Here is a 16971-nt window from a genome sequence, read left to right as displayed (position 1 = left end):
CACACACACACACACACACACACACACACACACACATCAGTGTGATAGCAGAACATCTACACAGCTGTCTGTTCACGGAGTTCAGAGACACTCAACTTGGTTTGATTGGGGGCCACTTTTGTAAAATAACAGGAGGCCAGGGGCCAGACACTGGGGCCCCATACATGTTTTAAGGATTTTAGGATATTTTTATGAATTTTTAAGAAGTTTCTAGGATTTTATGAAAATTCGAAAAATAAAGATTTTAGAGTGTTTCGAGGATTTTGGTCTATTTCTCTCTCTTAAAAAAAGATTTTAGGACTTTTGCTAGATTTTCAGACGTTTCTTGGATTTTAGGATGTTTCTACAGTTTTAGGACTTTTCAAGGACTTTGGGACATTTCAAGAATTTTAGGACGTTTCTAGGATTTTTGTACATTTCTCAGATTTTAGGACATTTCTTGTATTGTAGGACTGATTGAGGATTTTTTTTAGGATTTTATGCCATTTCTAGGATTTTAGGAAATTTTGAGATTTTAGGGACATTTCTACAAATTTAAGAAGTTTCTATTTTACGCCAGTTCTAAGATGGTAGAATGTTTCTAGGATTTTTGGACATTTCTCAGACTTTAGGACATTTCTTGGATTGTAGGACGGATTTAGGACTTTCAGACACTTCAAGGATCTTGGGACATTTCTAGGATTTTGATGCTGTTTTATGCACTCTGGCACCTTATGCATACTAAAAGTTAAAAAAAAAATCCCAGTGTGAATCACTTAATTTTTTATTGTGAATTAGAAAATGTTTGGGGGCCACCTGGGGCCAGATTTGGCCCTCAGGCTGTAAGGTGAGTTTCACTGCTGTAGCCTATGGCAGCTTATTAAGGGCAAATCTAAGATCAGGTTTCAGGTCACACCCTGTCAAGCATTAACTGTCAGGGGCGTGCACTCACACACGAGGGGGCCGCCACCGGGCCCCCAGGGGACATTTTCATGCTTCATTTATGTCTGAATGTCACATCAGAATGACCCTAAAGTGGTGACATTAGCGCCATTTTGTCTTCATTGCATTTGGCCGTAAAGCTTGTTTTCTTTTATTTGTGTGTTTCACTATTTTTTTCAATACATGTTCAAAATAGAGATTCATTCATTCAGTCATTTATATTTTAAATATTTTTTAAAATACTTTATATTTTTTGCTGTTTTTTGATGGTGCATTTCATTATTTTCATCTGCTCGACATCATTGTAAATGAGAGCTCGCCTTCGATGATCTTCAAGTCTAAATAAATAGAATTATGTAATTATTTTCTGCAAAATATGCAGCTTAACTGTTTCACTGTGCCCATCCCAAATTCCCTTGAAATAAATCCGATTCACAGTCAGTGTCTGTGTTTCAACCTGAGCGGCGACTCCTCTCCTGCACCCTGCAAAGGATGGAAAGAACTGGAGTGGCAGGAGTCTCCTTTTCTTTGGGAAACTACCTGCGAGCAGAGACAAATCTCCACTTAATTCAGGTTTTATGAGTCCCTGAGTCTGTCTGAGGTTTCTGAGCGTGCACGGACAGATGTGCAAACACTCATTCAAAGCTCGGTGCTGAATTCACACGCTCTGCTGTCACTCAGCAGCTGCAGACGCGTTCTCAACACCTGACAACACCTGACAACACCTGACAACACTGGAGCCTCTGACTCACCTGCAGGACACACCCAGAATCTGCTCCGAGGATCAAATCTGTCACCACACTCCGAAATCTGCAGACAAAGCACGCACAGGCGAGCCGAAATATTGAATTCTGTATCTGAAACCTGGATCGACATCAGTTTTCTTGTGCTGCCTTCAGACGCCTTTCACAAGCATTTAAACCTTTCAAACATGAGCAAGTTGGTTTGATTTCTTGGGTAAAAAAGGCAATGACAAACTTGGAATAAAATGTCCTGTAAATTGCAAAAAATTAGTAAAAGTTGACAAAAAATGACGTGAAATTATTTGAGAGAGAGAGAATAATTAGAAGTTTTTTTTAAATTGGGAAAAATATCAAGAAAACTCTTTTAAAAAAATATTAGAATTATATATGTAAAATTGAAAAATGTAAAAATATTTTTAGAATTATTTACATAGATTATTATTATTTTATTTGATCAGTTTTCCCCCCAGGTAATTTCCTGTTTTATTGAGGGTTTTTTTTTTGTTTGTTTTTTTAAAGAAGTTGCTCGTTGCCTTGTGCTACGTTTTTTTACGCAGGAAGACGAAATGCATCAGATTTAGCTACTAGCTAATTTATATCTGCAGTCTCTGTAAGCAAATAAGCAACACTGGACTGCCGGACTGCTGATATTTGAAAATGACCAGGACACCAAGCACTGAGTTTGGTTTGATTTCTTTTGAAAACACGGGGCGGAGGCAAAGAGCAACTTAATAACACATCGCCCGAAAATTTGGAAGAAATTGGTAAAAAGTTCAAAGAAAAATTAGCTAGAAATACACCAAAAAAAGAAAAGAAAAGTAAAGAAAACCAAGACAATGAGCCCAAAAAGTACCAAAAATCAAAAACTATTCTATTTTTTTCTGTAACAAAATTTTGAATATATAATTATAATGATTTTAAAAATATATGTGTCTGTTATTATTATTATTATTATTTTAATAAATATTTTCTGGTATTTAAAGCTAATTTCCAGGCCATTTTCTTTGTGACCTTTGACTAATTTCTTGCAATTTCTAGAAATTTTTTAGCGAAGCTGGCCATTGCCTATTTTTCCTTTTTTACAAAAAAAATAAATAAATAAATTGAAAGGGTTAATTCCATGGCTTCTTTCAAAAAAAAAAACAAAGTGCATAAAACAAAGTGTAATTTGCCTTAAATCTACAAGCACAAATAATATATTCTATATTTTAAACTGCAAACAGCATTTACTTTGCCTGTGGGGGAGATCATGTGACTCTTTTTGGGTAAATTCGCAGGAATTCATATGTCAGTGAGTGAGGTCAGGTATTTAACGCACACAAGACACACACACACACACACACACACACACACACACACACACACACACACACACACACACACAGATGACCACTTCTTGAGTTTCTAAAGAATCAAAAAACAATGAGACAATGAGGTGACACAGTAACCACGGTATTTCTCAACCTGGAACTTTTTTCCCATGTTTGTGTGTGTGTGTGTGTGTGTGTGTGTGCGCGTGTGTGTGCGTGTGTGTGCGTGCGTGACTAGTGTAGCATTGAGCAAGAGTGCTGCAGCTGACAGCATCAAAACAAGCTGCAATGTAACCAGTCGGGGCATTTTCACACCAAAAAATCCACTAAAAGTGTTTGTTTGTGTCACTAACAGGCTCAGATAAATATTTCTTTAGTGTCTGACAACATTATTGAAAGGATTTTTAAAGAGACTACAGCGAGATCCCTTTTGTTGTCAGAAAAAGCCCCAAAATCACCATCGTCAAACCCCCCAAAGTCCATTCAAATAAACAGCAATTTTATCATCATAAAACACACTTCATTCAAAGTCAACAGAAACAAAATTAAACTGACAAAAGCTGTTTTGGTTCACCTTTCAACTGCTCCAACAATCGGGAACTCAGGTTTGGTTGAAATTAACCCTTAACTCACCCCGTTAGATGTGAAAACATGCCGGCTCTAAACACGCTTAAATGACTGTTTTTTTAAATGGAGTCTGGTGGGTTTGGTGATGGTGTTTTTTTGCTGTTTATGTGAAACAAAAACGGATTTTACCCGCTAACAAAAATGTAAAGATGATCGATCTGGCAAAAAAGACATGAAAGATAAAAACTTACACACTTAAAGATGGGACACAGGTGAGACACGCTGAGACACAGGTGAGACACAGGTAAAACAGGTGAGACACGTCACTACGGGGAGCGACATCACAAAAAGGAGGGAAACTTGACAGGATGTGAGAACTGATATAATGACTACCAAAATAAAACAGGAAACACAGGGATAACTAATAAACATGACCTCGGAGAGATTAACCCTTTGAAAACTGGATCGACATCAGTTTATTTATGTAGCACCTTTCACAGACATAAAGTGCTTCACAAACAAAATAAAATATAAATAAATAAAAAATAAAACTCACATAAAAATATTACAAGAAACTAGTAGATTTAGAATTTTATTTTTTAATACACAGCTATGTTTTAGTTTATTTTATCTTATCTTAATTTCTCTCTTAATGTATTTTATTTTATCTTTAGCTTCTTGTTTTTTGTTTGTTTTGTTTTTGCGAGGACATTAATTATTGATTTATTTGCTAATTTTCTTGCTTTTTTTTTTTTTTTTTTTACAAATTTTTCATTAATTTCTGTGTCATTTTTCCCCTAAATTGCTTATTCCCTGCTTCCCATATTTTTGAAAGAAATCAAGTCAATTTCCTCAGGTTTCAAGGGGTTAACAGGTCATAACACAATGAGGTCCAACACAGATTTTGATGATATGGCTCACAGTCAGTGTTCAGGTACATCCAAAAGGTGCTGGACAGGCATGAGGTCTTTTTTTTTTTTTTTACACCAAAATGGTAAAACTATTTCTTTATGGAGCTGGTTTTGTGCACGGGAGCATCATCATGCAGACACAGGAAAAAGAAAAAACAATCAAAACAGAGTTGAAATCTTAGTTAAAATATCACTGTGTTTTGCAGCATTAATGCTTCATTTCATTTGACTTGAGAAGTGTGGAACAAACCAGAAAAAAACAGACTGAAAGTGCATTTAAGGATAAAGGCAGGGGTGTCCACATAGTTTTGGCACTGTAAGATTGAAACAGTGTTTCTGTGGCGCCATCCTGTGGCTCAGATGAGAACTTAATGTGGGAGGAATTTGAGACCGTGGAGGTTTTCTGAGGACAAACCTGTTTTCATTTGCATCAGTGACATGTTTTTCATTGTGGTGACAGCGTGATATAAAAAACAACCTGAGCAAAGAGACAGAAATACACTCAGTGATTAAAGAGGACAACGGAGAGGAGACGAGTGATGAAGACGCAGACACATCAGACAGATAAAATGTGTTTCATTTATGGAAATATTCCTGTGGGGCCTTTAATCTCCTTCTGGATCTGAATCATTTGCAATTGCATATTTGCACAAAGATACTGAATATAACAAAGTTGATTTTTATTCAGTGTTTTTGTGTGCTTCAATAAAAAACACTCACATCCAGTTTAGTTATTGTGCAGTGGGTTGAGTTGATGCCTCTTGATGAGGACACTGTGCACAGTCTGCAGAAAATATACATTCATGTAAAAAAAAAAGTAGTTATATTATATTACTGGAGAGTGCAAATATTTTTTTCTCTAATTTGTTTCTGCAAATCTTTCTTTTTTTCTGTTTATGTACCTGTGACAAAATAACTTGATCAAACCTAACGTTTAAAAAAAGCCTTTAACGTGGCCTCCCTCCACACCAAATCAAAAGCCTCTGTATTTTATTTATTCAGTCAGTTAGCATTTCAATTCCTACATTTTTTTTCTTTTTTCAGTTCAGGAGCAAAAGCAACCTGTTTTCATTCCAAAGTCATCAAATAAAAAAAGTGCAGCGCTTTCAGCGTAAGATCCAGATCCAGATCCAGATCCAGATCCGGCGCTGAAACAGTGCTGGTAACAGTGTGCAAAGGTCCGTCTCTATAGGGGACGCAGGTCCAACAAACCCTGGACTTTTATGCAGGAGTCCAGTGTTCGCTTTCCGCCTGAGTGCGATGTTTTTTGTTCTGTACTGCCCTTTTGCCTAAACATAACCATTCGTGCGAGCACGTACGTTGGCTGACGACCCGGCGGTGTTTGTCCCATGCTTTTGTTATCTAAATATAACCACGTGCAGTGAAATCCCACCATGTGCTTGTGTTGACGTCACGGTAGCAGCAGTCACAGAAGGATACCTAAAACGTAGACGCCGAAGTCTGCTGCAAAGCGTCAACATGTTACATGTTGGGATGAGAATGTGTTGGTAAATTAACTATTAAAAATGTAGTGGAGTAAAAAGAACAATATTTGCCTCTGAATATTAGTTTAAGTGTGAAGTAACAGACAATGAAAAAATACTCAAAAATTATACCTAAGTACAATACTTGGGTAAAAGTACTTTTTCCACCATGAATGACACGTTTTGAGTGACAAACTGAAGTTAAAGTCATGAAGACCAGATCTTTTTTTAATGACTCATTATTACATTATTTATTTATTCCATCATTTCACAAAAAACCGACACATGAATGACGTGGTACTGCAGATCATTTAAGGGGTCGCCACAAGAAAAACAACAGTCTGTGCAAATAGTGCATTTCATAGAGACACAGTGATTTAAAGCCACACAGAGAAAAGACAGGACAGCTCAGTGTTTCGCAACCTCGAAGGGTCAGGCGTTAGCAAAACCTGAATCCGTGTCTGTGTTCCTGATCAATAAAAATACCTACATCCACATTTGTGGTTTTAATTCAGTTGTTTCAGATGCAAGAAAATATTCCCATCCAAATCAACTTCTACGCTGATGATGTTATCCTATTTCTGAAAGGTGGAATCTGTTTTCGTTGTCTTAATACTTTCTGTTTCAGGTGCAAACAGGCTGGTATTGCACAGACAGCAAATTTAAACATTTTGCTTGAATTTCAGATTACTTGGCTAATTTTTCTTTTTGCTGGGGGGGTACAAGTATTCCTGATTTTTCAAAATCTGAGTTCATCACAAAGACGAGAAACATGCAGCGGAGCAGGAGGTAGAAACACAGGGAGGTAGAGAGGAAGATTAAAAAGAAGAGCACATTTAAGGTCCCATTTTCCGTAAATATTAACAGTAGAAGAAGCTTCAGGCTGTTGACAGGCACGCGTCAGTAATAATGTCCATGGCTTTGAAGGCAACCATTCAGCTCGCAGGGTTCATGCGTTTTTATCCTGTTATGATTAATGGCAACGAGCTGCTGTCATGCTGTCAGCTGCACTTATTGTCTCATGTTTTATAGCACAAAACAGCGTCATGCATCACTCACAGACCAACGACGAAGACACTGAGCAATACTGATGCTGCGTTTCAGACACCATAAATCTAGAGACGACCGTTTAAGAAACTACAGAGTTTCACAGATTCTGATTTTGATGATCTGAATTCATGAGTTGACAGTGTGAAGGCTGCACATCATTGGCTTTAACTTTTTGAATTATTTTTCAAACTTAAATTTGACTTTATTACAATGAAAGATGCACTAATTCTTATCTTAACTCTGAAAAAAGTGCTGAAGGTGTAATAACATTTGCACTCACAGCTGCTAAAAACTTTTCCTAACAAGGCGAGTACTTGACATATATATGGTCATTTTGCAGCTGAAATTTCTTTAAGAATTCCTGCATCCTGACATGAAATGAAATGCAGCATCACAGTACGTTTATCATGCATGAATCTCTGGGTTATGTTGTTCAAATAAAGAACAACAACGCTTTATTCCAGTCTGTAATTTCCTGACAGTTTCCTGGAAAACGATTACCACTTGTACACATTTTCAATTCTGAATTTTGAGCAGCTAAAAGTGTCATTTAGTTGATGTACAGCAGATCAGCTGAACATGCAAACATGAGAAATCTGTGCAAAAAAACTTTCCCATTATAGTTTTAGGTATAAATAAAGAAAAAACACATTTCCCCTTTTTATGTATTGAGTACCAATTAGTTTTTTTTTCCAGAAAACTTTGTCAGCATGAGGGAATTACAGTCCAGTAAAATAAAGCGTCACAAAAAGAGCTTCAGAGACCAGATCAGAGCATAAAAACAGGTCACTTAAGGCTTCATGTAGAATCCACAGTATGAGGAATGTGAATGAACGTATGTACAGCGTACAGTCTGTCATCTTTGGCACTTGTGATTTCCTGTTTGACATAAATATTAAAAAGCCGGAGACGTCCGCCTGGCTCTTCATCCTCTTCTCCATCAGTCTCTTTTCTTAGTGTCTTTTTCAAACTCAGAAGAGTCAGAGCTGCGTTCGCTGGCCCTGGACGTTGCATAGTGTCATTAAGAGAATGAAACCGTTTGTTTAAAAAAAAAAGGAGATAATAGATTAACAGCTCGGTGGTGACGGGGGCAGGAGGACCGTTGATCACGTCTGTTTTTTCCGTTTCTTCCTGTAAACATGAGCCCGGTTTGTCAGGCACTGCGGAGTCCAACGCTCCGAATGCTGGTCCACTTCCCTCCATGACTGCATGTGTGTGTTTGTGTGTGTGTGTTGCACGTGTTTAAATATCAGCTCTGCAAGCTTTTTCGCTGATTACGCGTCTTGTGTGTTGTTCTCCGTGTGCATCCACCGGCACTGCTGGTACAGAGGCTGCGTTCACAGCCACAGCCGATGCCATTTTGGAGGTCGTTTTAGCTGCTAATGCTGCAAATTCAAGCCGTAAACACGACAGCGAACTGACTTTTTTTCTCTTCTCCTCAATAATGGGAACAATTTTAACTCTGGCTGCAGTTTTACAGACAAATCTTCCTCTTCCTCTCAGTCTGCTGCTAAATCCGTCTTCGCTAAATCCCGTTGGCTCTCTATCAGCAGCTGTGACCCCAAATGTTATCTTAGAGGAAAAATTTGGGGGCAGAAATTGTTTGTGGTCACATTGCTTAAAAACTGGTCCAAGAAACAAGCAGTTAGACGACCCATCTCTATCACAAAGAGATTAAATACTATTTTTGGAGGTCAAACTGAAGGTGAGCGCAGCCGAAATGTTGATAAGAAACTGCACAAAAACACAGTAACAGCAGAAGCTGAACCACAAAGTCTGTGTGTAAACTGACGGATGTTTTTAAGAGCCAGTCTGGGCGATAATTCCACCGTTTTACAGTCTGCAAGATCATCGTACTGCTCGTGTTTGTTACTTATTTAAAACTATGTCGACCTGTTCTTTTAAATACAATTTCATCAAGACTGAGAGAGCCAATGTGCAGACATGACATTACGTACTTTTCCTTTAACCCTTTAAAATCTGAGCAAACTGGCTTGGTTTCTTTCAAAAATCTGGAAAGAAGAAGAGAAGAAACTTAAGAAAAAATGACCCAGAAATTAGCGCAAAAAAAGTAAACACAAAATAGTTACAAGAAAATGATCTGAAAATGAGCAAAAAAAGGACAAAGAAAAAACTAAGAGTAACAAACAAAAACAAAAAAACAAGGGAATGGCTTAAGAAACAGTTTTGTAACACAACATGAAATAAATAATAATAATATTAAAATCATTATGATTATTTTTATTATAGCTTTTTGGAAGTTTTTTTTTATTCTAAAGTTTTTGCATTTTGCAGGACATTTCTTAAAAAGTTGCTCGTTGCCTTTTTCTCGTGTTTTTGAAAGAAGTCCATTAAATCTGCTCAGTTTTCAGAGGCTGAAATATTTGTGAAAGGCGTCTTAATGCAGCTCAAAAAGAGCGATGTCGATCCAGGTTTCAAAAGGGTTAATTATTCACTGCATGAGCTAAAACACTGCGGATCATTTTCATATTACAACCGGCATAAATGTAAAGCTCTATTTAGGTCACACATTTGCATTTTATAACCACATTTGTGAACTACAGTTGGTGTTAAATGTTTCTGCAAACCACAAAAGCATTTGCAAGTTTCATATCCGTGTTTCTGAAGTGACGCAGAACACGAGGTGACTCTGTCAGCGAGAGCAGGAGGGGACGGCTGAGACACCTGCCGAAGTTCAGACCGCTGCCGAAGAACAAAAACAACATTAGCTGTGATTTTGCGAAACACTGTTGTGTATCTGGTGGCTTTTTAGGCTACAAACATTGTTTTTGGGATCCGTTGGTGTTTCCTAACGCTAATAGTGCCACAATTTTTTACGTTTTTTTAATTAATTTATTTTATCTTATCTATTTATTTATTTTTTATCAAAATATTACTTAATTTCCTGCTGGGGTAGCACCAAGAAAACCCAGCATTTTAAGCCAAAACGTGATTTTCTTCCCCTTAACATAACCGAGTGTTTTTTTGTGCCCAAATCTAACCAAAAGTTAACCACAGTGTTGTCGAAACTTAAAGATTCAAAGTAGTTTCAGCGTTTCTGCTACAGAAATATTTGCAACCATGTATCAGTGGTTTACAGAAACTTTATAATACCAACTTATTTCCTTGCAATTGTTTTTTTTTTTGGTTTTATCTCTCCCGCCTGCAGCAGCTTTTCTTTTTGGACTTCAGTCAGGTTTAACGATGTTGCTGGTGAGACAAAGATGCAGAAATATGCGCCCGACTCCAGGTTTTAGCAAACACGCTGAATAAGAATCATTACTCAGCTTTTTTTGTTTCCTCACATGTTCAAATGGCCATTAACGGTGTGCAGACCAGAGGTTGGGAACCCCTTAACCCTGTGAGGCCCGTGCAAACTTGATTTCTTTCAAAAACTCAGAAAAAAGGCGACGAGGAACTTTACAAGAAATGGCCCAAAAATTTTTAAGAAATAAACAACGAAATTACCTGAAAGCAAAAAATATATATAAATAAATAAAACAAAAACGGACAAGAAAATGATCTTCATAAAGTTTTAAATATATATTTTTTCTGTTACATAATTTTAAATATATAATTTAGGAGTGACTAATAGAGGTTTTCTTAATTTCCCTGTTTTTTTATTTTATCTTTTATAGTACAGCTAATTGTTGGTCATTTTTTTCACCTCCTTTTTGCATTTATGTGACATATTTTTCAAGTTACTACTTAAGTTTTACTTAAGTTCCCAGTTTTCTCAGATCTTAAAATGCTTGTTAAAGGTATCTGAATGCTGCACAAGGAAACGTCCAATCCAGGTCTTAAAGGGTTAAGTGACTCTCGAACATGTGACTGAGAGCCACAGGACAGACATGATCAGATGCTTTTCTCAGCTGTTTCTGGAACATGATTTTAGAAAGTCTGCTCAGCTGATTTCAGCCTCTCTGACCTCCAAACTGGCAGCAGCGAGCGACCTGCGAGGCCTCCACGTGCTGCGCGTGAACACAAGGACGCACACGCGGGTCCCTCCGCCTCAGGTCCAGACCTCCATGGGCACCATGGCCTCCTTGGAGCCGATGGGAGGCAGCAGGTTCTGCTCGCTCAGGAACTGGAGCGGAAACGTGACCACGAAGCCGCGGATCTTCTTCAGCTCCTCGTGAGCGCGGGCCGGGTCCTCCGAGGCCAGGCCCTCCTTGGCCAGGTAGCCCTCCAGCTCCAGGATGTTTCGGACGTCGCTGGACGGCAGACAGCGGAAAACCTGGAGGACAGAGAGAGAACCGCGGTTTAAATTCGACTCCTGAATTCATTTGTTAAGAAATTTTCTGTGTTTTGATTCTGTTGATGAATTTCTGATGACACATTTTAGAGACAAATTTTCCATTTAAGTGACTTTTATGCAGGTTTAATGAACATTTACTGTATCTATCCATCTGTTTGTCAAGAATTAACAGTGTCTGCAGAAGTCCTGAACTCAACAATAATCTTTCAATTTTAATTATTATTATCATTAATAATAATAATAATAATGCAAGAAAAGGTCCTCCCTTATTAAGAAAAAAAGATAAAGATACTGATAATAATAATAACAACAACAACAATAATAACAACAACAGCAATAATAATAATAATCTAAGCAGCAGTAAATAACAGATAAGTAAGAAAAGGTCGCCCCCAAAAAAAGAAAAAAAAATGATGATAATAACAATAATAATCTTTATTGCTTCAGAGTGCAACAAAATTAATCAAACAAATCATAAAACTATAGTTTTTTTTTAAAGCTGATTAAAATAATTTGGTGGATAAAAATCAAAGAAATAAAAGCGATTAGTGACTCGGCCAACATGATGCTTTTCAAAATAAAGAGTTACAAACAGCTTAAAAAAAATTAAATACACAGGTCATAAACAATATATATATGTATATATATTTTTTTTAGGCAATTAAAAGACTTTGGTGAATGTAAACGTAACAGAGCGCAGCAGACGTGTGATCACACTGACCTTCTGGTAAATGGTGGCGTTGCGAGCGCACGTCGCCATCCAGACCTCCTTGTAGAACTGGTCGCTGACGGGATCCGACACATCGATGGAGGGGTCTTTGTTAGCGCCCAAAATCGTCCTGAGACAGAGAGCGAGAGAGTGAAATGCTGAAACGCTGCAGGAAACGGCGAGCTGAGATATTTGGCAACAAGACGCAGTCGTGATGATGAAATTTACACAGAATAAAGAAGTAAAATGAACGACTTTAAGACAAAGGAGGCGTCTTTTTAAATGCTGATTGTTGCAGAACTGAAAAAAAAGTGAAAAAAAAGTAGGACATTTTTTTATGCCATTTATTGATTTATGACCCCTAAAATTTATCTTGTGACCATATGAGGGGTCCTGAACCACAGATTGGAAACCGGCAACCTTGCGGTTTCCAGTCTTTTTAGATTGGAAACCGTTTCCAACCCCTTAGATTTGGGGTTTTATACAGTTTTCATCAGATATTTATACAGTGAGGACCCTAAATACTGTGAGCCACTGTGTAACACTTTGTAACCTTTATTAAGAAAAATTCAATATAAATACATTTTTATGGTTCTGAATATTATTATTAAAGAGACAAAGACTTTATAAAATCATTTTTGACTCACATGATAAAATTACATTTAAATTTAAGCTTTACTATGTTGCTTAATTTTAAATCTTGATCAAGAGACAGCTGATTTAAAGGCATGTTTTAAACTGAAAATTAAGACTTGTGCAACCAAATTAAAAGGCTTTCTTACAAAAAAATATCCTTAAATTAAAGCATCATTGCTGCATACTAATAAAAACTCAATGCAACTTTTCTCTTATTTCGCCTTTTTAAGTCTTTTTAACTGTAATTTACACAAATAAATCATGTAAACATGTTCACAAAATAAATAAATTAAAAAATAAATATAATAAAATAAATATAATAAAATAAATAAATGAATGAATAAATAAATAAATAAATAAATACATACATAAAATATAAATAATAAAATAAAAGCAAATAAAATAAAATAAAATAAATAAACAAACAAACAAGGATTTATGATGTTTCCGTACTTGAAGCACTCAAGGCGGAGCTGCAGGGCGTATTTCCCGGCTTGGTACTCCCGCCCGTCCATCACCGAGGTCACCGTCTCCGAGTCCTCCACGATCACCGCCACCTCGCTGTCCCTCTTTCCCAGCATGCTCCGGTCGTTGATGTTTGCAGAACCTGCAGAGCCACAAAGAAGAAGAGTGAGATCATAAAGTCCGCCAGCAGGCGGAGCTGCAACACCTGACATCAGACTGCAGTTCACACTCTTTAACCCTTTGCAACCTGGATGCACATCAGTTTTCTTAGTTATTTAACCCTTTAAAACCTGTGCATACTGCTTTGATTTCTGTCAGAAACATGGGGAACAGGCCATGCACAAAATTCCCTACAAATTGCAAGAAATAAGTAAAAAAAGGTGACAAGAAACTGCAAACTTCTTAAGAATAGGACAAATTTAAACGAATAAACTGCTGGTCTGAAAACCAGGTTTTTTAAAGTTATTATAAGTATGGTTTTAAATTATGTGTCAAAAAACAAATATTCTTTTCAGTTTTCAGTGCGTTCGAGGGGTCATTTTGTTGTTGGATTTTCTTTTTTTGCCAATTTTCAGGTTATTTTCTTGTAATTTCTTCCTTATTTCCTGCAAATTCTTCCTCATTTCTTTTTTGTCTTGTTCAGTTGTTCATTGTCTTCTTCAGCCTTTGAAAGAAATCACTAAAATTCAAAAGCTTTTTTATTCATATTTTTACTTATATTTAAAAGCCATATAACCCTCTCAAACCAGAGCAAATGGCTTTGATTTCTTAAAAAACAAGAAGGGAAAAAGACCTGAAATTTAGTTTTAAAAAATGAGGGATTATTAGAAAATCATCCAAAAACAAGGGAAACATGAAAAGAAACCTATATTTATAATTATTGTAATCACATATTTAAAATTCTGGTGCAGTTATATGTTTTTCTTTTTTTTCTGTTCCATCCTCTTGTTTGGTTTTGTTTTTTACTTTTCTTTTTTGATTATTTTTAGGTAATTTTATAGTAAATGTTTTGACTAAATTTTCATTCATTTTTGGGCCATTTTTTTGTTAAGTTTCTCATTGCCTTCTCTGCATGTTTTGCAAAGAAATCAAACCAATTTGCTCAGGTCTGACAGGGTTAACTGAGTGAAAATAAAACCTAATTACTTCAAATGATTTTTTCTCCGATAAGAGTTTTTCACGTGAAGTCGTGACAGTTTTCGCTCTGCAGGAAAAACAAATCAAACCTGAGGAGTGAAAATCCCTCATGAAGACGCATCAGGTAGCTTCAGTTAAAGAGGTCACAAGTCAAATTGTTTTGTGGAGCCTCAGTTTAAGCGCCAAATCACAAAAATGATGACATTTAGGAAACTCAGCCAGCCTGTGGCTGCTTTCATCTGCAGCGCCTCCCTTTCCTGTCGCAGCGTTCGGGTTATTTTTAGCCCAAGTGGCTTCAGTGGAAACTGAAACCTCACCACAGCCCACCTCATGACTTCTGATTGGTAACATTTTGGGTTATTTTTCCTCTCTGATATAAACGGCGAGGCCGTCTCTCTCTGCGGCTCCTGTTTCTGGCTCCTCTATTATACATGCGGAGTTCAGTGTATATTTCATTACATCTGTCATCCTGTGATCTCGTGAGAAACTCAAGCTGCGATATCGACATCAGATAAACGTCTGCTGGGAGGAGAGCGAAGCGGCGGGCACAAAAACAAACAAAAACAGTGTGAGGAAGATGATTTACCGATGATGACGGTGTTGTCGTCGGCGATGAGCATCTTGCTGTGCACGTAGATGAGCTCGCTGACCAGCTTCCCCTCCAGGTCAGCGTGCGTCCTCAAACCAGCGATGGAGATGTAGTTTATCCAGTTGTCTCCCACTGGGAACCACAAACAACCAGTCAGAGACAAAGGTTACTGTTTAGTGTCTCCTTTGACAAATGAAGTTCCTAAAATCACTAAAATCGGGACATTAACGACAGCGTAAGCCCCTTTTTATTAAAGGGGGAGACGACAGTTGATTAATGACATTAAAATATTTTGTTTCATAATTTTTCTGTAAATTTTATGTTTTAATATGCCATTTATCTACATTACATACATTATTTTATGCACTTTTTATTCTTAATTTTTTGATAATTGTGTCTGTGTTCTTGCACATGGCACACATTTTGTGCAAAGTGGAGCATGACTGAAAAAACGTTGAGAAGCACGGCTTTAAAAGATTTGGCAGTGAGGCAAAGTTTAAGTGATTTGACATTGATGGAGTAAAACATGAAAAAAGGGCAGAAATTAAAGACATTGCTTCTCTAAAAATACATAAAAGCAGAGCGCAGATGCGTGCAGTGTTTATGTTTTTGGCTCCTGCATGTTATTTCACGTGTGTGTGATCTCGTGTGTGTGCATTTGGGGCAAAATTGGGGTTCAGGCGTGTTTTTTTTTCTTTTTTTCTCTTGAGTTTTAATGACAGACTCAATCAAATGTTTAGTAAATGATCCTTACATTACAGTGTATATGTATATGCCCTGTATGTGCCCTCCAGCTGCACATATGGAGGTTTATTTTTCCAGCAGAGCGGCTTTACGGAGTACAAATAAGATAAAACTGAACTTATCTGGAGGGAGACCGCTGTGCAGCAGCTGCAGTGCAAAGTGAGGACGAGTGCAAATATAAAGTCCAGATAACAATAACGTGCAAATAAGATGTAAATCCAAAAATATAATATGTACGACGCCAAACTCCGACAGTGTGGATCATAAAAAATACAGCAGGGATCAGCCGGAGTGGGTTGAATATAGATCTGTGTTTGCAGTATTAAATCTGTAGATAGTGTAAGTGTACATGATTTACACAGATATACTTTTAAGTCTTAGATTTTTATGTAACCTTTAAATGAATGGTTAAGATTGACTTTCACTGCGCCTGTGTTCTGCTGCTCCGTTTGTGCCCAGAGTACGCTCTGCGCTCCGAGAGTGAGCCGTGACAAACAACTGAACAGTAGCCTGTTCAGCTCCAAAAACGAATACGTGGTGGCGGATGTTGTCATGGTGGGCCGCCGCAAATACATGAATAATAGTTATAAAAAACAAAAACAAAAAAAAACTGGTTGTAAAACAGTTACAGGTTTTTATACTTTAACTAAAACTTCCTACATAGTTTTTACCAAAGTATTATTTTTAACTCAGGACTTTTACTGCAATGGAGTATTTTTACAGTGTGGTGTTTGTACTTTTACTACAGTAAAGGATCTAAATACTTTGTCCAACACTGCAGGTTACAGCTGCACATACAGCTCATGTCTTCAGCTCAGTCCAACAAGCTCAAAGTCCAACAGTGTCAACACGAGGTTAAAAATGTCTCTGACTTACTCTCTCTCCTCGCCTGGGAGATGATGGAGTGGTCTCCTCTGTTCATGGTCCTGCAGGGAGACGAGGGACATACAGAGGGACAGAGAGAGGGACACAGAGAGAGGGACACAGAGAGAGGGACATACAGAAAGACAGAGAGGTGGACAGAGAGAGGGACAGACAGATGGGCACGCAAAGGGGCATACAGAGGGACAAAGAGGTGGACAGAGGGACATACAGATGGGCATAAAAATGGACAGAGAGAGGGACAGAGGTGGACAAAGCGAGGGACAGAGAGAGACAGAGAGGTAGACAAAGAGAGGGACATTAAGAGGGACATAAAAAGGGACAGAGAGAGAGACAGAGAGAGGGAAGGACATACAGAGGGAGAGAGAGGGACACAGAGACAGGGACATAGAGAGGGACTTAGAGGTGGATGAGTTGCAGAGCCACATTCCTCACAGTGTTACAGGTGTGTGTGTGTGTGTGTGTGTGTGTGTGTGTGTGTGTGTATGTGTGTCACTGTGTTTGCATGAGGAGCTCCGAGTGTTGACTCAAGAATGCAGGTGAGACAATGAGTGTCAGCCTCAGG

At 37.7% G+C, this 16971-nt stretch overlaps 1 protein-coding gene across 2 annotated transcripts in view; it reads right to left on the bottom strand.

Moving 5' to 3' along the window:
* Positions 1–4308: 4308 nt before the first annotated feature.
* The window catches only part of pld1b (phospholipase D1b), a 48619-nt gene continuing 35956 nt past the window's right edge, over positions 4309–16971 (bottom strand). For both annotated transcript variants that reach the window (XM_088071763.1, XM_088071764.1), the window contains exons 22-26: positions 16401–16450; positions 14778–14912; positions 13043–13196; positions 11966–12083; positions 4309–11223 (exon numbers count right to left, since the gene is read on the bottom strand). In XM_088071763.1, the coding sequence (XP_087927889.1) occupies positions 10999–11223; positions 11966–12083; positions 13043–13196; positions 14778–14912; positions 16401–16450 (682 nt within the window). In that variant the 3' untranslated portion in view covers positions 4309–10998. The remainder of the gene's footprint in view (positions 11224–11965; positions 12084–13042; positions 13197–14777; positions 14913–16400; positions 16451–16971) is intronic.

The sequence above is a fragment of the Plectropomus leopardus genome, chromosome 21 (genome assembly GCF_026936395.1).
Source record: "Plectropomus leopardus strain MGB_pleo_1.0 chromosome 21, ASM2693639v1, whole genome shotgun sequence".
Taxonomy (NCBI): Eukaryota; Metazoa; Chordata; class Actinopteri; order Perciformes; family Serranidae; genus Plectropomus; species Plectropomus leopardus.
The sequence above is the reverse complement of the archived record's forward strand: the minus strand, read 5'-3'. Positions and strand labels throughout refer to the sequence as shown.